Consider the following 20,949-nt stretch of genomic DNA (forward strand, 5'->3'; position numbering starts at 1 on the left):
CCTGTTTTCATGGTACATGCAAAGCAATTTGGAAATGGATTACAAATCCCAGTTGGTTTCCAACATGCTAGGTCCAGATCATATCAGATAATGAATTTAAAATTTATATATTTTTAAGGGGCACACTGTCCTAAATTTCAGAGTTTCAAATTGTAAAAGGCTGTGAGTTTAACAAAAAAAAATCTATTAAACTTTTTAACCATACTAAGAAACAGATGAGGGAGTCAGTAGAAATCAATGCAAGTAGTCTCCATAGTGTGTCTGGGCAGTGCATTTTCATGTGAGTGGAAAAGAGGTAAAGGAGTTGTTCAGACAAAGCTCACAGAAAACAACTACTGAGTTGCTGCATATGAAATTTCCACGGTATTTATGTAGAGTTAACATAGAGAATGGATTTTTAGACCTAGCTTCTGCAGCAGAGAATAGATAGAATGTAAGAACATTGCTATGGATCAAGAAAGAAGGTGTGAGAGAAACTCAGTTAATCCATAGGCCAGTCCTTGGCCCATAATTATATTAGCAAGGTGTCACACCTAGAATGGATACCCAAATCTTATTGCAATGAAGAGATCTATAAGGTCCTGATGTACAGACAACAGTAAAAGCTGTGGACATGGTAATATCATTGTATATAGGGCCAGAGAAACACTGCCTTAAACATGAGCAAGGTGTTAGAATCAGTATTGTTTACTGTTGGATGTGCATGCCAAAATACATATTTTATATTTAACTTGCTAGAGGGAGGTGAGTGGAGGGTAGGAATGTAGTTCTTGAATCTCCAGGAGAGTTGAAGTGCTCATACTCCCAAAGCAGCTGAGAGCATCCCAGCACTGGAGGAGGGAGATGAAATGCTGGTTACTCCCACCTGGAGCCAGACAAGAACACTGTCATCTGTAGGCACAAACCACCAGCTCATCTTGCACAAGGTTAATTCTTAACTTTAACACTTAATCTCTCCAGAAAATTGGAGACTACTAACTAAATTAATAGTTTCAAAACTACATGAAATAAATTTGAAACTGTGCTCCAGAATCACATATGGAACTGAAAAAGTTCAAAGAACCTCTTGTATCTGTCTGTATCTTTTGTACCTATCTCTTGCATCTATATGAGAATTAAAGTAGATGAGAAAAATGAAGTAAAACTGCAATTATACTCTTTGTCTACAGTGAGGCAGGTGCTCTTCATGGGTGTGGTTTTCTCTCTGCTGTTCCTGAGAAGAATAAGCAGAGGTCCTTTGGATTTCAGAATCTGGAAAGCAATAACTTTGGCTATGGGCAGCTTCTGTAGGAATTGAGATTTTAGATTACTGTGGTAAAGCAGATGTGATATAGAGGCAGGTACAGACAGCCATAATAGAAATGGATGTTCTTTCAAACTGAGGAATTAGAGCTAGTCTTATTCCCTGTTAAATGCTGACAGGTGAAAATAAATGAGAAGGTAGCTCATTATTAACTTGAAACAGTAATGGAAAACATTTTTCACAAATTAAATCAGGCTGTGTGAGCAGAAATTTACACTTTGAGATGTTAAATACCTTAACCAAAAAGTAGAGGTAAATCCCTTTGGATAAAATTGCCCAGAAAAACAGTAATAATGGAGTAGGGATTTCATGAAGAAAAAAAAAACAACCTGTCCTTTACACTACTACATCCAGAAGATAATTTCAGATTGACAGAACCTGACAACTAAAATAGTAACTTTAATTATTGTCTCTTTGTGAGTGAGCCTGCAGTTTGCTGCCAAGAGCTTTCCTGTTTGGATGAGTGTTCTTCTCATATGTTAGTGCATATTTAGGGTGAGTTCTGATTCTGATGTTTTGAAGGAATAGCCTACAGGATAGTCTTGACACAGAAGCTTGAACACAGCAACAACCCTGAGATTAGCTCAGTTGCTTGGAGCATGGTGCCAATAATACTGTGGCTGTGGGTTTGATACCTCTATGGGCCATTTACTTAGGAGTTGGATTAGGATCCTTGCAGATCCCTTCCAACTCAGGATATTTTGTAATTCTCTTAATAACAATGAATTCGGGAATAAAAGCCCTAGAAAAACAGTCTTCAGGGGCTGGTGATTAGTGTGTGCGTCAGTAGGTGGTGCACAAAGCCTATGAAAATCCTGGAGAACTGCTCTGCTGCAGAGCACTCCCAAATATAATTAAGATCACTTTACCAGTTATTATATTCCCAAAACTAGACAATATTAAGGCTCTCTGCCATTTATGTCTTATTTTGAGCTATGATCTTTGAAAGACAGTTTCTTCAATATTGTACATAACATAAGCAAAATACTCGATCATGCTGTAAGTTCTGATAAGCTGAAAACCTGCAAGGAAGACTGAATATCTTTCCAGTGTTAGTGAGGCTGGAAACTGTGAGGTAAAACAACACTGTGTATTTTTCTGGGTTTACTCTCCAAATGAAGCTGCTTTTGGGGCAAAGATCTGAAAACACGTAATTTGGATGTTATCAGTGAGATGACAGAAGGAAAATGTTCTCTAGCAGGACATGCCATGGAATAGATCACAGAGAGCAAATGAGAAATCAGAAGAGGACAAAAGGAGACAGTGTTTGCTAGGTGTAGTTTCCTTTCCAAACTCAAGTTCCTTTAACTGTGGTTTGAGGTTTTTTTTCTCCCCAGGCAACAAAGGTCCACCTCCCTATCCTAGCAATAACCTTTGCATTCCTTCTAGTGAATTGCACAACCTGAAGGATGAAATTTTAGCTTTTCAGTCCTTGTAGGAACTTCTTGTCTTGTAGTTAATCTGTACAAGGAAAGAAAGTCTTTACTGTTTCCAAATATTGAATTACTGTTTTTACAACAACAAACATTTTGAAATGGTAAAACAATGCTTAAAATAATATTTTAAGAATCATCATGGTCTAATGAGCAAATGCAGGTATTTACCTACAGTATGTTTTACTCAGTGAAGAAAAAATGGGCTGTTTCATCATGGAAATTCCCATTTTACTAATTCAGCACACAGCTGCAGGCACATACAGCTGCACTTAAGATCATGTTTTGATATTTTACCTATTTTCCTTAACCACTTCATTGCAAGCAAGAACAAAAAAAAAAGTCTTTAGAAACAGATTATAGTGCTTATTCCCCCTTGCACCGTTTGGAGCTGCCTTCAGACTCTTAGCTGCTAATCTTTGGAATGGTGCTTTCTTCAGGTTACAGGGACTTTATTCTGGAAATTTTTTTCATGCCTCTCTTTGGGGTTCTGGCTGACCATCTCACCTCTTGCCTTACGTGCTTTTGCTGTTGTCTTCATGGTCCTCTGTGGGTTCTCTCAAGCACCTTCCCAATCACAAAAACCTGGTTGTTGGGATTGCAGTTCAATTAGGGTTTTCAGCAGTCTTCTCAAAGGTCTCAGAGAAGAAGTCTTTGCTTCTCATGGTGGTTTGTGTGACAGTAAATTATTAAGATTAGCAAAAGTATATGGTTCTGTGTCCCATACACAACTGAGCAAAGTAAGGGCTAACAAACACTGACCTTCCTGACAAAACAACTAAATTTGAGATTCTTGGCATTGACTTCTGCATATCCTTTCTGAAGTGCACAGGCACAGTTCTGCTGATTACAGCACAGCATCATCCAGCAGAGCTCCATCAACAGCTAGGAGCTCAAGTGAAAGACAGAAGCTTCATTTTCCTTCCACATTTAAGTGAGATGATGATCCTTCTCGCAGCCATTAATCCTGCTTAGTATTTGGAAAAAGGAAGGAATTATTTCTGCTTCTGAACTTCTCATACAATGAGGCACAGAGTTACTGAGTGATTTTCTTGAGAACTTCTCAAAAGTTAGTGTTGAAATGAAGAGTCAAATAGACAATCACACCCTAAGAGAGTTGTAGAAAACCTTTTAAGGCATTAACACAATGTGTTATAGCAATGTGCTAACTGTATTGTAAAATCTGGGTGTGAGAATCTCCAAGTAATTAATTAAATAGTTTCTTTTGGAACACTGGACATGCTTTATTTCTTTTTTTTTTTTTTTCACAATTTATTTAAACATCTCACATATACAAAATACATTTTCTTCTTCTTTGGAGAAATGATGATTTTTATTTTTTTTTTACCCATAGTAGAAGATGGAAATGAAATTTGAAAGAAGGAAGACCTGATTTTGGAAGAAGAAGACAAAGAGGAAGAAAAATTATCCACATGCTTAAGCTGTGGGTGAGACAGGACATCCTAAGTTTTAAGACAGACTTCAAAGAAACAGAGAAGCAATACTTTAAATGCTACTAGCACCATCAAAGTTCAAGTATTGGAAAGATACTCTGTAATTATGCAATTAGCACCACTGTATTTTGAGTGGAACTGGAAGTACCTCATATTATATGGAGAAGTTCCTACACAAGATGTGGATCACTCTTGATTTAGTGTATGAGGTAGTTTAAACCTTTGGAAGTCATGGATTTAAACTTCCTCTGTGGAAGATATTCAAAGGCCACAAGTGGTGCAAACTTTCATGACTTTTTATTTTGTTTTTTTTTCTTTACAAAGGTTGACATTTCCCAAAACAAGGTGTTAAATCTTGAAAGACTTCCAAGTCCATTTGGGGCTGTATTAAATTTCATTGCACAATGCTCCAATCAATTCTTCTCCTTCTCTTTCGCCCAGAGTTTAAGCAAGTAGATGAACAGAAGAAATGGAAGGAGTCAGCTTTCATTATAAAAAGAAATGACAAGAGAATAATTTGGGAGAGGCTTTAAGTTAATTTTAGTTCATTCATTTAAAACAGACTGGGCCAATGTCCAAACCGAATTCTTGGTCAGCACCACCAATATCCAAAGGTGCAATGTCAAGGATGGGCAGGCGGGATGGCTTGTTTGTTCTGTATTCAATGATTGTTTTGCCCCATTCGTTGTTCTTTCTCTGTAAGAGAAGATTGATTGCAATTGTTATTGCATTTGTTCACAGTATTAAGAATTGTTTCACCTAAATTGATAATTTCTGGAATAATTTCTAATTCATTTTGCTCCTATTGTTTGCAAATTAGATACAGACATCCAATTATTTAGATCTCTATACAGAAATCTATTTACTTGAATCTTCTGCATTCCTATATGATGCTGTATGCAAGCTACCATATTATTCACACTGATGTTAGATCCTAAGAGAACCCTGCCTGATTGTTTCAGGATTTAAAGACCCTGTCCCTCCTATAGCTTGTGTACTGTTTTCTTATGAATCTTCTGTTTACATAGAATTTGGGTCTGGTCCCTTTGAAAACTTTTCTTTTGGCCACATGTACAGTACAAGGTAGGATTTGTTTGGAACCTCTTCCTCCCACTTGTTAAGGATCTGGCATGGTTGGGTTTGTAGGCTGTGTATCTTCACCAGGCAAAATTTTTCTGGTTTGACCAAAAATCGAATTCTGAATTAAAGCAGAACTCTATCCCTAATCACACCTCACCGTGGTTTCTGCGCTACTTACAGAGCAGCCATCCTCGAGAACACTGAAAGTGAATCTGCTGTTGCCTTCAGCTCGGAGCTCCACGTCGTTGGATCCCTGCAGCACAACAGCCTTCTTCAGGTTGCCAGTTTCTGCATCCATGTAGGCAATGCTGTTCTTGCAGTGGTAGGTGATGTTCTGGGAAGCGTGGTTGGCCAGCAGACGCATGAAGGCGAGTTGGGTGGCCATGTCCTTCGAGGTCACTCCTTCACTGTTGTATTCAAACTGAAAAACACAGAGGAACCCAGTCAGTGGCATTGCTGGGGAGAGGAGCATGTTTGTAATGAAAATGCATGGTAGCTGCTCTAGTGTCCTGGTTTCAGCTAGGGTAGAGTTAATTTCTTCTCAGTTGCTGATACAGTGCTGTGTTTTGGGTTTGGAATGAGAATGGTGTTGATAACACTGACATTTTTGATTTTTGCTAAGTCATGATTATTCTAAGTCAAGGGGACTTTTTTGTTTATTTTTTGTTGTTTGTTTTGTTTTTTTTTGTTTTGTTTTTGTTTGTTTGTTTGGGTTTTTTTGTCTCTCATGCTCTACCAGTGAGGAAGTAGGCAAAAGAAACTGGGAGAGGGCATAGCTGGGACAGGTGACCTGGGCTGATCAAAAAGATATTCAACACTATAAAAAATCATGCCTGGTATATAAACTGGGATGAAGTAACCCAAAAGGGCAACCAGTCTGGGTTCAAGAAGCAGGGGCTTCTGGCACCAGTCAGCAGGTGGCTAGCAATGATGTTGTGCATCACCTGTTATTTTCCTTTGTATTATCATTATTATTTATCATTGTTACTCGATTTTTTTCCAATTATTAAAATGTTTTTATCTCAAAATGCCAGTTTTACTTTGATTCTCCTCCCCCTTCTCATAGGGTAGATTGGGAGGAAGAGAGAGGGAGTTGAGCAAGTGGCAGTGGTATCTAATTTCTATCTGAGCTTTAATCATGACAGCTAGGTGCTTTAAAAAAAAATGATTGCAAGTCTGCAAACACTTTTCTACTGCCACTCCAGAATTAAAGAGCATGAAATAAAAGTAGTAGGAGGTAGACTGACAACCAGGCATAAGTGGATGTAGTTAAACTGTAGAGTTCTATTGCAAGATAGGGTGTTAACAGTTTATATGGATTCAGAGACAAGATCAGATAAGTTCAAGGAAAACAATCTACCATTTCCACAGCCATGCACAAACAATGCCTGTCTCAATAAAACCGGGAAACTTTTTCTAGGGAATTTGGAAACTTTTAAAAATATAATAGTATCTGTGGATGGTATAAATGTTTTCTTCACTCTTATATTCTTTTTACAGCATCTACTTTTAGACCCTCTAAGAAACAGAACCCTAGACCGTTCTGATCCAACGTGATTTAATCTCATCTTAGACACTTCATCACAATATTAACTAATTTTCTTTTAAAAATTATGTAATTAAATCTCCTTAGCTGTACAAAAGTGATGTATTTGCAATTTTCTGGGACCGTTTCTAATATGCAAGCAGTAGTTCTTGTTTTTACTTACACCAACGATTCTGAATGTTACGGTGGCATGCACTCACAATGTGTGATGTGTAATATAAATATCTTTCCAGGAATAGTGTTGTATGTATTTTATGTAACAAACATCAATTAAAAAGATTGATGTTTTTCTTATTTTTTCAGACATTTTCTGGATTGTCCTTATATGTACCATATTCCAGTCCAGTTTTCCCTTAGCAAAAATCAGTCAGGCTGAATTGATCATTTGCAGACATCAAGAAAAGTTCGAACAATACTGAGGAGTACTCTTAACAAACTGATCTAAACCAGAATCACAGCTCTGTGTCCTTGAGATAAAAGATAGTTGGCTTTTTCATATTTCTCCCCTAAGAATTTAATTTATCTGCTTGTTTCCTGAGAGTCAGTGAATTGGTAACTCTTCAGACAGCACCACAGGAAACAATCCCCTTGCCATACATCACTTACCTGGCTGCCACCATTGATAGTTTCACCAAACCATATGTGCTGCTTCTTGTCCCTGGGATTCTTGTTGATATACCAGTTCTTAGCAGGAATATTGTCTGGGTTGGCATAGATGCAAGTCTCACCATTGGTAAAATCACAGTATGCTCTAATGGCATCTGCAGTGCAGCCTTGGTTGGGATCAATCCAGTAGAAGCCTGCCATTGGGGGAAAAAATGTGAACAGTGGTTCACTCAGCATAAACTTTGCATGCAGTTCACATTCACTTGTCTGATGTAGGAACTCAGGCCATAAATATCACAGCTAGGTGCAATAAAGGTGATGAGTGGGATACAGATATTTTTGATTTTTAATGTAAAAGAAACTTTGAAAGCAAGGGTTAAATCTTTTGGCATTAGTTTGGAAAATCATTGCAATAATGTGCAAAAATATCTACAAAGAGCTTTTCAGGATATAAGTGCATCTATTTTCAGTGAAGACAGGAAAAACTTCTTCATTGGTCATTTAGTATTTTTGCCAAGTGGCCAAGGATAGCTTTCACTGAAAAAAGGTGAATGCCCTGGGAGTGCTCCCTGACCAGAAACGGCAAACATCTGGCACTAACCGCTGCTCCATTCTGGGTGGCTGAGCCTGAGGTCACGACAGGTGCGAGCTGGGTTCTTCTTGGAGCCTTCTGGGGTCAGCAGGGTCTCAATTTGGTTGTTCAGTGTTTTCAGAGTGGCATCAACTTCATAATCCTTGGGCCTGAGAGAAGGCTGGTCAGCCCGGTAGTATTCTGCATCAAAGCCAACTTCATATCCACCACCATTGGGACCAGGGGGGCCAGGGGGACCAGGAGGACCAGGAGGACCCTGAAGTTTTCCAAAAGCAGAAGACAAAAAGCATTTTGTTAGAGATATGATGCTTTTAATGAAATGCTTCCACACATGCATAGTCCTGGTTAGCTCCTGGTACTCTCAGCTCTAATTGGAGGCAGCACACACAGACTTGCCCTGTGGTGACTGCTATGGGTTGAAGCAGTGGAAGATGCACAGTGCAGAACTACACATCTCCTTTGTGCATTTGCTCCCTGGCCATAAGGAGTGAACAAGACCTTTTAGTTCACGTCTATTAAACATTTCCCTAATATTGAATACATTTTTAAAGAAATAACACCACGTGCATTATTAAACTGCTAGGCTTCTGAAGTGATGTAATTACTTGGAAAAATGTGTTAAACCAACAACAAGAAAAGGTTATACTCACAGCAGGACCTTGGCTACCATGAGAGCCACGCACACCAGCAGGGCCAATAGGTCCAGGGAGACCATTGCGACCATCTTTACCAGGAGGACCAGAAGGACCAGGTGGACCCTAGAAGGAAATGTGAACAGTTTAAATGACAGTAAAAATGCCACAAATAGGGATTCATATATATGGGAGCATACATATATACTGCACAAAGAGACTGGGAGTTATTTGAATATATCCTGAAAGTCACATACCCTTGGGCCAGCAGGGCCAGTGTTACCAGGAGGACCTTGGTCACCATGTTGGCCCTATTGGGAGAGATACACAGTCATCAAAAAAGAGCAGTGGAACATGTTTGTGTTTGCTTGCTTCAAGAGGGAGCTGTATGTAATGGTATCTGGGCTCAGAGAATGGGAATCTAGGGCTAATGATATTTATTAGTGGAGTTAGGGTATGAAGTGCTTGTTTTGTGAAGAGAGAAGAGAGGGCATCAAGATATACTTAAGAGGATGACCTATAAAATTCTTCATATTGTTTCCTCTGATCTTCAGAGAAGGCTTTAAACTAAAAGGCAGAGCTCCTAAAGTTGATACCCAGATTTAAAGGGAAGAAAATCCAAAAATTACTTCAGCTTTTCTGAGATAAAAGTTTTACAATTTCTAGCCAAAATAAAAAATAAATAAAGGAAGAAGACTTTTAAATTCTTTGTTAGCCAAATGCAACTGAGCTTTAAGGAAATTAATGGTAGTCACAGTTCAAATGTCAATATCAGAATTTGCCATTTTATACAAAAAAATTGAATGATATAGAGACTTATGATTTATAGAGATTTATGATTTTTCATTTGAAAGATGCTGCAGAGTGAAGTGGTATTAACATGCTGTATTGTACATGTGTAATTCCTTGCTAGTGTGAACTTATTTTGGTTTGTTTGCTCTTTATGTTCAAAACCCAGAAAATCATTTACTCACAGCAAGACCAGGAAGACCCTGCAGTCCATTGTGTCCCTTCAAGCCAGGCAGACCTCTAGGTCCCTTATCACCAGGCTGACCTTTCTCACCACGTGGACCTTGTGGGCCCTGGGAAGGGATACAGGTGTCAAAGGAATAAATTAGAAGGCTTCAAGAACATACTCCTGCCAAAGCAAGAATTAAGTGTAAATATTCTACATTAAGACATATCCCAATGTATATAATGGACATCCCCTTAACACACCCAGGAAGAGTGCCAATCCCAAAAGTTTCAGGATAAAAGAGATAACTGAGATTCTAAGTTCCTAAATATTTTCAGGCCTTAAGCATTGCTTTTTGGGCCCCTTGATCACAGTTATGAGTGCTTATTGATAAAGCATGTTTTCTCTTCTTGCATCAAGGTGGTAATGTATTTAAAAATCACTTACAGCAAGACCTCTTGGACCAAAAGCACCAGCAGGACCGACAGCACCAGCAGGGCCCTGAAACAAGAACAGAGAATGCATGTCAGTGCTGTCTATTGCTCTAATGAAAGTTCCATGCTCAACACATCTCTGGAGAAAGTGAAGTAATTATCTATAATTGTAGAGGTGGGATGTACTTTGTGTATATGATAGACAAGTCTTAGTCCTTGTAGACCTTAATGCAGCAAGTTAAGGTGCATCACCATCTCATTGACTTACAGGTTCACCACGGTTTCCAGGCTTTCCAGAAGGACCAACTTGGCCATGAGGACCAGGAGCACCCAGAGCACCACTGGGACCAGGATTACCAGGAGCACCACGCTCACCCTGGGAACAGAATGCAACAGGAGACACATTGTGTTATTACTGGCTTACACATATTGGAATATTTCTTCCATGACAATGAAATAAAAGAGAAAGAAACAAGTTACCTTGAAACCAGGAGCACCATCACGGCCTGGAGGACCATCATTTCCAGGATTGCCCTATTAAAATACCATGAAAAAAATTACTAAATTCCATCACTTCATACAGAGCTGTGTCTCAGTCTAATTGCTTACACTGAGAGTAAGAAGATATTGAGATAGAATATTTAAGATTAAAAAAAAAAATTTTAAAGAGAAAAAACCTCTTCCTTTTACATGCCATTCTCAAACGCCTTAAATACACTAATGCTCTCAGAAAACTAAAATGGTCTTCAAATATTTTAGGTTTTTAAAGTTCAGTAATGAAAAAAATTACTGAGTTTTGCAACATTGCTCTAAATGAAAAGACTAAGACAATAGTGGTCTACACTAGCTTGCACTCTTTTAAAAAGATGAAAAATGCCAGTTGAGGGAAAAGAACCTAAACAACAGGCAAAACTAAAATACTTTGTTGTGGTACCTCACAAGGTTAAATGGTTTCCTTTGTGAATCTTAATTTCACTTCAGCACATAGGCTGTCCAGAAAACCCCCTTTTCCTTCAGAAAATCCCAATGAAATGAAGTTTGGAATTTTTAAATTACTATTCTCTGTTCGCTTTGAAATCCTGCAAAGTCTCTGCAAGATTTGTATTAACTATCCTTCAGGTTATCCAATAAGCTTCCCTGATGAGGCTGTCACCTAGCTGGGCATAGGAATCCATGTCTATAAAAATCCTGATACAATTTTCTCTGAAGACATTGCAAAAGTTTGCTAGAAGAACAGCCTCTGGTTCCATCCACTTTTTCTGAGTGTATTTGGAATAGAATAAAGGAAAAGCAACCTGAAGAGGATAAAAGACAGCTTACATCACGTCCAGCTTCACCAGGAGCACCATTTGGACCAGGAGAACCCACAGGACCAGAGGGACCACGGGCACCAGGAGGACCAGAAACACCCAGGGGACCAGGTTCACCCTAATATAGGAACAGTTGTGACAAAATGTGACATTATAATACAACACAAACCAGTCTTACAGAACTTTTAGCATTTATCTAAGAGCAACATTTCTCTGCAATAAGTTCAGGAAGGAAAAAAGAATCAGGACACAAGAAACATACCTATTATATCATATGTTATCTTAATTCTAACTGTTACTATTAGAAACCTCTTAACACTTCTGATATTTCTGACATTCAGAAATTTGCTTGCAGTTAATTCTGGTTTGCAACAAGCCATAATTTTTTCCATTGGCCTAGGTCTGGTAGGTGCATACAGCAATGGAAACAGCATCATCTGCATCTCCCTGGCTTCCCATAAGACAGGACCTCAAGTGTGTGTGGGTTCTTCTTTTTTATTACATGTTATGTGTTTAAAGCAGTTAACTGATCATATACTCACTGTTGCTCCAGAGATGCCTGGAAGACCACGTTCTCCCCGAGAGCCAGGCAGACCAAGGATACCAGGAGCACCAAGAATACCCTGGGGACCTGGGCTACCAGGAGGACCCTATGACATGAAGAGAATAATATTTATATTAATAGACAAAAATAAATGTAATACACACATCAGACAATGATACTGAAAATTTCATTCTGGGTTGCAATTTCAGAAAAAAAAAATCTATAATTTTTTGTTGAGTAACAATTGTGATATTTCACACAAGTGCTTACTTCAGTAAGACAGAAACATGTATGACTTTTGAAAGAAGTCAGTAATTCTGGATGTGAAACTTAAAGATACTCAAAAAATATTAATTTATTTGCATAATTCTAAGTCAATCTGTGGGCAGGCAACTTTAACCTTGTGATCCCCACAAATCAAGAGTTTCTGATGCAGCTATGAATTGAGCTTGTTCTAAATGGACATTCACAGGTTCCTTCTTTTTCTGTCCATGAGGATCAATTTCAGAGCAGAAGACATGCTTTCTTTTCTCAGACTAAATGTCAATTTCTTCTGTAGTTAGAGAAATATACAACTTATCACAAGAGAAAAAGAGAAAGAAAACCCTGACCAGAGATCAGGTTCACTTTTTATGGTATGTTTGTCAAGCATGCCTGTCAGTGGAACTTCTACTTAAAGGCTTCTCTAAATTTGTGGATAAAGTAGAAAAGCCCTTCCCAAACACCAAAAGTATCTCAGAAGACATAACAATTACATGAAGAGGAACATATTTAATGAGATGTGATAACTTACAGCAGCACCAGCCTCTCCAGATGGACCCTTCTCACCAGCAAAACCAGGTGGGCCAGCAATGCCTTGCTCACCGGTGCGGCCGACTGGCCCAACATCACCACGCAGACCTCGAGGACCATCTTTGCCAGCTGGGCCAGGAGGACCAGGGGGACCAGTGATGCCCTAGGATTGAGCATGAACATGATACCATTACAATACAGACCTGGGGATAACATAGATTAATTTCATTTTAAGTCCATGTGAAAAAATAGCTCCTTGCTTTGGATACCGGGATTTAAAATTTATTTTAATCTAGAGTATCTAAGAAGGGAATTGCCCTTTGGGAAAGGTTGGAAACACCTTTGAGAAGAAAAAAAATCTACAAATGTCAATCTAGAATGAGAATTTCTTGCAGAAAAATAAAAAAGATTCACATTCCAAAACACAGTGAGTTTGCCCTGCTCAAGACAGGGGCTAGAAGTGCAGGTACATTAGAAAATGTAGATATATGATAACCTTAACACTCTTCTGCAGACTGGATATGACCTTCATATTCCACCACGAGTAATTGCAATGCCATTGATTTGAACAAAGGCAAATGAATACAAATTTTTAGAATGGTTGGGTACTTCAAGAGGCATAGGGATGCTTGATGGATTGTAAAACTCACAAATTAAATGCATAGGTTGTACTCTGGGAGTTTGAACAATTAGATTTTTTTCTCATCCAATTCTATAAGGATCTGAGGTTATAACAGTACAATTACAATTCACACCAGTGAAACAAAAATTATCCCTAAGCAGAGCAACTTCTGACTTATCTCCCATTAGAATTCTTCATTAGTTACTTACAGCAGGGCCAGGAGGACCAACTCTTCCAGCAGCACCAGGGAAACCAGTCATGCCCTGAAAACAAATTTGAAAATGAAGATTAGGTTTAAAGGAAACAAAAACTTCATGAAAAGCAGCAATGTCAGTACTAAAAGCCTGAAGACTTACAGGAGGACCAGCATCACCACGAGGGCCAGCAGGACCAGCAGCACCAATGGGACCCTAAGGAGGAAGGATTGGAAAAGAGATGGATCAAGCAAAGACAATCAATGCTCCCTGTTTAGAATAAGGGCTTAGTCTCACCAATGTAAAAAATTGAGTTTTACACCAGCAGGAGGACTGGGCCCAAAACCATGCTGCCTATCCTGATAATAGGGTATTGAATTCTCACAGACATTTTAAATTGGTATCATAAGACCTGAGAAAAGTTGCATAAGGCATTTATGATTCAGATTAATTTCCTTGCAAATGTTACATGCATCTAAACTAATCTGGAAATAAAAATGTGAAAGCAGGGTAAAATCATCAAATCCTCTGTTTGCACTGTGTAACTAATACAGCCACATAGAGCCTGGCATTGTGTATTAAATCATACAATAAGTAACCCAAGCCACATTATCCTGGTATTTGAAGTACGTGGTTCTGACTTTCTGCATCATTTCAACCAGCTCCCCAATAGTGGGCATGTGAAGCAGTATAAAACTTTGGGCTATAAAGGTGCCAGCACATGAAAAGTCTATGTGCAAATGGGTGCATGGACAAATTTGCACACATGCTTCTGGGTGAGTGAGTCTGAAAATCAGACTGTGACAGCACATCCCATCTTTGAGAGAAAAGTGTCAATGCCCTCAGCTCAGAACTTACCCACAATCACCCCCTGAGTGCTCCAACACAGAGTGAATTTGCTGGTCTTCAGAGCAAGTTGAAAATTAGTTATTATTTTCTCTTCATTCAGTTCCAGACTCACGATCTGAGCCCACATAAATAGATTGATAAAATTTACATAATGTGTGAAAATCAGCATGGTAACTTTTCTCACTGCCTTGCTTGAAGTTTTGTTTTTTTCTTTCATTACCTTTTCAGAATTCAAGGCTTTCAGGCTAATGTACTGCTTGCATGGCACAGTTGAGAGCTATGCATTTCACAAAGACACAGTTCACTTACTGGTGGTCCAGAAGCACCAACTGGGCCAATGGCACCTGTTGGTCCAGTTTCACCCTTGGGTCCTTTGGGTCCACGCTCACCCTTAGCACCAGGCTGACCAGCTGCACCCTGTGGGCAGAAAAACAAAATGAGGAGCTGAAACCTTGCAGAGGAAATAGAGGAAGGTTATGGCATCAACATGAGGAAAGTGCAAACAAAACTCACAGGGGGTCCAGCAAATCCACTGGGACCTACGGGACCAGGCTCACCACGTTCACCCTAGAGAACAAAGAAGAGACAACTGGTTGGAATGGTTTTTAAAAGAGCAATTTTCTGAGCATCATGCCTTTGACACAGGAATAATTGCAGAAATTGCTACTTACAGGGATACCACGGGCACCAGCAGGACCAGCAGGACCAGCAGGACCTCCTTCTCCCTAAAAGAGAGCCCAAAACATATTGACACTGGGAAATGGCCCTACTGTAGCCAGAACAGGAATGCTCCTGTAGTACAGATACATAGAGTGAGTCTCCTTGGGTCTCCAGTGCAGAAGATGCCACTGAAAATGCTTCTGGTTTTGATCCACCCTGCATTAATAATTTCTAATGATTCTCAGACAGCATAAAGTATCATTCTGTGCTACAATTCATCATTATATCAAAGCCTCCTCTCACAGTGCAAGTAGGATTGTGGAGTTTAACCTCAGCTGGGAAAAATTCAGCCCAAGGCTGAATCAGAATCCTCTCCAGATATAACCCACTGCCATGTAGATGTTCATCCTCTCTCCTGCCCTTTTAGAAAAAGGTTTGGGGTCCTATGGCAATCTTCACTGGATAGTCCCAACAGCCCTTGCTTCCTGAATCTGAAAAACTTAAAGAATTGGTGCAAACTAGAAAGATGGAATTGATTTTTATGGAACTCATCTTTAATATTAATGTGTGAATAAGTTGTGTCAAACAGGCATTTTTTCATGCAAAGAGTAGACTCACCCGATCACCAGCACCACCAGCAGGGCCAGGAGCACCAATAGCACCAGGGAGACCCTATAGGCCAAGAGAAAGGACACTGCTTCAAACAAAATGCTAATAGGACCAACTACTTTAAATAAGTTTTCTCTTTCCTCCTGGAGAAAGGTGTGTGACTAACTTTCTTCCAGATGTTCTCAGTATAAAGGATACATGATTTTATAAAAACAAAATCTATTCTGTTATTCTCCTTCCCAAAGTATGAATTCTAAGAAAGGCACCTGAAATATCAAATTAAGGATAGTTTAGTGTAACTTTGCAGGCTGCATTTAAAATTAGCTGTCTGGGCTGAGCCCATGAAATTAGGGAGGACACTGTCACACTGAACAGCTGTGCAATGTCTGTGCAATACCCTGCTCATGTAATTTCTCTGCTTGGATGCATGAGAAGTGATTGCTTTTCTTTCTCTCTCTCTCCCCCTGATTTCAATCATCCTTGGACAAGGGGCAGTAAAATTACATTGATTTGCATCAAAAATGAGCAGATACAAGCAATAATGCAATATAGTGTTCAGAAGCAAGTTCTGAATGTCCTTCTCAGTTATTTAAGTTCTGAGGGGTAGCTAGGTAAAGTCAAGTAGAACCAGAAGATACTCACACGAGCACCATCTCTTCCTGTTGCACCTGTATCACCTCTCAGACCTGGGGCACCCTGGAACACACAGTGGGAAAAACTGTATTGGTAGTGAACACAGCAGTTTGTATGAAATAAGTCTTGAGCTGTTTGCTAAGTATCTGTGCATTATTTTGAATGGAATTAGAAAGTGAAAAACATGTCCATGTATATTACAAATGATAAGTGTAAATCCCCCTCAAACATTTTTTTTTTTTTGGTCAAGAGATATCCACTTGCAAAAATTCTTCTGGGTATTCATGTTATACTTTCTATACGAAGCAAGAAAACAGCTACTAGAAACAATAATGTCATATGGGCAGACATAAAATGCCACATATTTCATATAACAAAAAGATATTTTCAGGCCATCACTAGAATCAAGAAATCAGATCAGCATTCTGTTCTCTTTTTTTCTTAATGCAGCCTAGTGTTCTGCATTAATCTGTAGGTCAATACATAGTTTTTAAAAAAGTTTTATTATAGCACCTTAGAAAAGACAGTCAGTCTGTTAGACCAACAAAAACTCTACCTGTTGACTATTGAGTAATACAGTTTCAACAGTAAACAAAAGTCACATTGGGGTAACCTGCAGGTCTTTCCAAGTTAATGACATTTAGCATCTCAAACCTGTGCATGCAGCAACAAGCCAGTTGTCCCTCTTACCTTTTCACCCTTGCCTCCTGGAACTCCAGCAACACCTCTCTCTCCTGGGATTCCACCAGAGCCAGCAGGACCAGGAGCACCAGCAGCACCAACATTGCCAGGCTCACCCTAGCAGCAACAGCACATCATGTAAGCCAGGGTCACCTCACTCACACAATTTGGAACAAAATCATCATTACTATTCTGCCTACCATTCTACTTGGTTGCAAACAGTGTGAGTAGTAACATTTTTGTCTTGAGCTATTGTACATGTTTTACTTTTCCAGCTAGTGAAGATGCTAGATGTAAATACTCTCTCCAATTCTGTGGGCTCCTGAGGTTTTAGGTCTATTTTCCAAACTAAATTTCTGTAGAAAGACTAGCCAAGGAAATCCAGAATACTATGACCCAGAATCACTTAGCATCAAGCCAACATCATCATTTGCTAGATGATCACTTACTACTGCTCTAGTATTTGGGGGGAAATATTGCTTACTAGACACAAGAGCTTCCTGTGTGCAAGTAGGTGTGGGTATAAAGAGAAGCCAGCATGAATTTTGGTCAGAATCTCAGATCCTATCTCCAAACAGAATAACACCATACCCAGCTGACAACCTGTATTCAAACTGACTTCCCCTCCCATCATCTACAGTACTAAACATGAACCCATTTAATATTAGTGTGAGCTAGCTGGGATGGAACTTTACCACTAGGAGAAAAGGTTTGGATTGAGTTCATCAGGAGTCCAGCAGTAAGGCAATGCAGCTGGAAAGGGCATACCTTGTTGCCATCAGGGCCTGGTGGGCCAGAGGGACCACGGCTTCCAATGGGACCAGCAGGACCAACAGCACCGCTCTCGCCAGGGGGACCGCGCTCACCCTGCAGGAGACAGCCTGACCTGAGTGCTCCCCCCATTGCTCTGGCTAGGAGCAAGGACACATTTTTACCTGAACAAACCTTTAATTAGAATTGTGTAGCTATTAACTAAATTGGTCATAAGAACTGGCTCTAACCTTTGACATTAAAATATCAAAATGAAGTAATAATGTCTTGCATCATGACAATAACTGACAACTAGAATATTGCTACTTCTTGAACATGGATTTTGGCTACTGTGCTTGTTCTGTTAACAGTGTCTGGCATTCTACTGTCAAAAGGAGATTCTGTTTTAGGACAAATAATGGATTCTAATGAAATTAAGGGGATAGTAATTGGCAAATAAATATTTTTACAGTGGCAAATGCCTGGTGACAGAAGAATAAACACCTAAAGCCTACTAATGTGACCTGTACATTATAACAGGTATAAGGATAAATTCTGAATCATAGATCTAGAGACATGGAAGTAGCCAGAAACTCAGTTTAAATGCCCAATAGATCTATCAAAGATAGAAACACTAGTTTTACTAAAGGTATTGCAAATTACCTCAGTGTGATCAAGATGGACATCAGTGAATAATCTGATAAAGTATAATGGAGTTTTTAGTTATGCTGGAGAACTTGGAATTTGTCTAAGAACTATAAGGTGGTCAAAGAACTGACTTAAGGGGAGATAGCACACCAGTAGAAAGCACCAATGATGCAACAGATTAATTTATATTGTAGAGATGTTCCTAAATTAAATTTTTATACATTTTATTAATTACAGAGAGGCAGAAAAAGAAGAAATACTCAGATATCACAATGGTGGATGCATTTGTCAACAGGAAGAGGATTGGCAGACTACACAGGAAGAAGTGAATAACCTTGGCTGTCAGAACAGTGATAAAATTCAAGAGTGCAAGTACCAGGCAATTTATTTAGGCACCAAAACTGTGAATTCTGCTGTAAATGGAAGTTTTAAAGGTGAAAAGGTGACTGAAAGGAAAAGGTGATAGCCAACAACATGACACAGACATGTAAAAGGAAAATGTGATCTGGCACAGGCAGTGGGGTATTTTTAGGAAGTGTTAGTTTTGTGTATAAAGCATCAGTAAGATCTAATTTGGAATACTGGATGAAATACACTGAGGGCTGGATATGTGATGCTTAGGGCAAGCTAGAGCAGAGAGAAATAACTGCTACTACCATGACAAAGGGAACTTGGCTTGGATGCATTGGCAGAATGAGAGTTTGGAGCAGACACAGTTTTTGATACAGACTCAGGGCACTAAAATACAGGGAGCAAAAGTGCTATTTAAACTTATTGAAATAACTTATAAGAGAGAATGGGAATATTTGTCACTGGATACATTCAATCTGAAAGTCAGAAGAAAAGAAGAAGCAAGAGAAGTAGGTTAAATATCAGTCTCTTTAGAAGGGGATTTGGAAAGCAAATAATTAATTGAGCCCTTTATCAATGACTCCTTGCTCTACATAAATGGGATCTTCCTGCCATGCAGGAAGGCATCACACAAAGCTCTTTGAGGATGTTTATTGACAGTTCAGAATTAAAGAGAAGTGGGAGGCAATACCTTCTAATGACTGAATTCAGCCCACTCTTTATTCAAAGACAGTACTGGGGAGGTAGGAGCTGCCTAGCAAGGCATAGTAAAACTGAAATGGTCAGGTTAAACTGCACAGGCACTGCAGATGAAAACTCTCATATTCGTCAGGCCTCAGTGGAACACTGCTCTTTATCATCCACAGTCTCATGGTAGGGTTAATACAGGACATCATTCTTTGGGTAATAGCTATAGTTCTTATACAATAGTTTGCTAACACTGGCAACTGTGTTCACCCTAACTTGAATACCCTGTCACCTGCAAAGAGCAGAGATTATTGTCCTTCATTCCTGGGAGTCTGCTGCAATACCCTGTTCTGTGACAGAAGAGGTTTCTGCCTTGAGGAACATGGAAATGTGTACAGTTACTATTACCATTGAACACATCATTAAGACAGTCTGTGTCAGATTTCAAATGAGTTACTCACTCTTGGGCCAGCAGGACCAGGGACACCAAATTCACCATGAAGACCCTAGAAGAGAGTAGATACAGTGGTAAGGTTTTTTTTTAGTTGCTTAAATTGTACTTTGTTTCTTAGCAACAAATGGAAATTCTCAAATTGCAGCAGCATATTTAAAAGTTTCAGACAAATTTTCAGACAGTCTATTACATACAAGGAAATAAGCCCTTTTCTTCCAGCTGCACAGTATCTCAATGTACACATTAGGTAATATTTTTTCACCTGAAGGGTTAGTTATTAAATTGCAAGCTCTTTTTTCAAGTGTATGCATTTTAAACTCTTTTACAGGGACACAGATGTAACTATAAATGTTAAAGGTGATTATGATTATGATGCAGACTACATCTCACACTAACTGTGCAGCAGCTAGAGCATGAATTATGAACTACCTCAGTTAGATGCCATTGTACATTCCCTGAAATCAGCTGAGGTGCAAAAATATAACTGGAGTAGTGCAGGTTAGATTGAACCTTGGAGATTTTGAAAGAAATGTAAAGTAAAATATTTTTCATGCACTGTCTCTTCTGGGGGAAGAAGCATATTTTATTGCTAGTAAAGGCCCAGAAAGCAAAGGACTATCTTTGCTCTGTGTCATACCAAAACTTTGAAAAAGGGAGTGTGATGCAGAAGGGGCTATTAAAGTTTGCATGTTACCCTGATGGCTTTGTTTTGGCAAACAGACTCAACAGGCTCTTGCTCCACCTCGTGTGCCACTGCAAGCACAGCCCTCATGCACTGCCTGCCCCATCCATGGGATGCTGTGTCTGCCACTCACCCTCTCTCCTGGTTTACCAGCCTCTCCAGCAGGACCTGAGGGACCTGGCAGACCCTGAGTGCAAAGGAACAAGAGTACAAACACAGTTAAGGCAGAAGCTCTTCACTCTTTGGGAAGCACAGATAAGATTGAACAGAGCACACAGTTGCTTACCTGGAAGCCAGGAGGGCCAGCAGGACCTGTTTCACCCTTTCCACCTTGGTTGCCCTGGATGGAATGAAAAACAGGTGATTAACTTGGAAGAAGAAATACAGAGAAGTAGATTTTAAAATGGGAAGTTCCCATTAATGAAAAGTAAATCACAGATTTGATTTG

The 20,949-nt window shown here is 39.3% G+C and overlaps 1 protein-coding gene across 1 annotated transcript in view; it reads right to left on the reverse strand.

The window, feature by feature from the left end:
• Nucleotides 1-4,468: 4,468 nt before the first annotated feature.
• The window catches only part of COL1A2 (collagen type I alpha 2 chain), a 37,894-nt gene continuing 21,413 nt past the window's right edge, over nt 4,469-20,949 (reverse strand). Inside the window, exons 28-52 of the mRNA XM_056484016.1 lie at nt 20,788-20,841; nt 20,635-20,688; nt 19,827-19,871; nt 17,698-17,796; nt 16,939-17,046; nt 16,258-16,311; nt 15,625-15,678; nt 15,018-15,071; nt 14,860-14,913; nt 14,656-14,763; nt 13,660-13,713; nt 13,513-13,566; nt 12,683-12,844; nt 11,888-11,995; nt 11,356-11,463; nt 10,516-10,569; nt 10,304-10,411; nt 10,049-10,102; nt 9,621-9,728; nt 8,904-8,957; nt 8,665-8,772; nt 8,024-8,270; nt 7,423-7,616; nt 5,449-5,691; nt 4,469-4,886 (exon numbers count right to left, since the gene is read on the reverse strand). Coding sequence (XP_056339991.1) covers nt 4,740-4,886; nt 5,449-5,691; nt 7,423-7,616; nt 8,024-8,270; nt 8,665-8,772; nt 8,904-8,957; nt 9,621-9,728; nt 10,049-10,102; nt 10,304-10,411; nt 10,516-10,569; nt 11,356-11,463; nt 11,888-11,995; nt 12,683-12,844; nt 13,513-13,566; nt 13,660-13,713; nt 14,656-14,763; nt 14,860-14,913; nt 15,018-15,071; nt 15,625-15,678; nt 16,258-16,311; nt 16,939-17,046; nt 17,698-17,796; nt 19,827-19,871; nt 20,635-20,688; nt 20,788-20,841 — 2,487 coding nt within the window. The 3' untranslated portion in view covers nt 4,469-4,739. The remainder of the gene's footprint in view (nt 4,887-5,448; nt 5,692-7,422; nt 7,617-8,023; nt 8,271-8,664; nt 8,773-8,903; nt 8,958-9,620; nt 9,729-10,048; nt 10,103-10,303; nt 10,412-10,515; nt 10,570-11,355; nt 11,464-11,887; nt 11,996-12,682; nt 12,845-13,512; nt 13,567-13,659; nt 13,714-14,655; nt 14,764-14,859; nt 14,914-15,017; nt 15,072-15,624; nt 15,679-16,257; nt 16,312-16,938; nt 17,047-17,697; nt 17,797-19,826; nt 19,872-20,634; nt 20,689-20,787; nt 20,842-20,949) is intronic.

The sequence above is a fragment of the Oenanthe melanoleuca genome, chromosome 2 (assembly GCF_029582105.1).
Source record: "Oenanthe melanoleuca isolate GR-GAL-2019-014 chromosome 2, OMel1.0, whole genome shotgun sequence".
NCBI classification, from domain to species: domain Eukaryota; kingdom Metazoa; phylum Chordata; class Aves; order Passeriformes; family Muscicapidae; genus Oenanthe; species Oenanthe melanoleuca.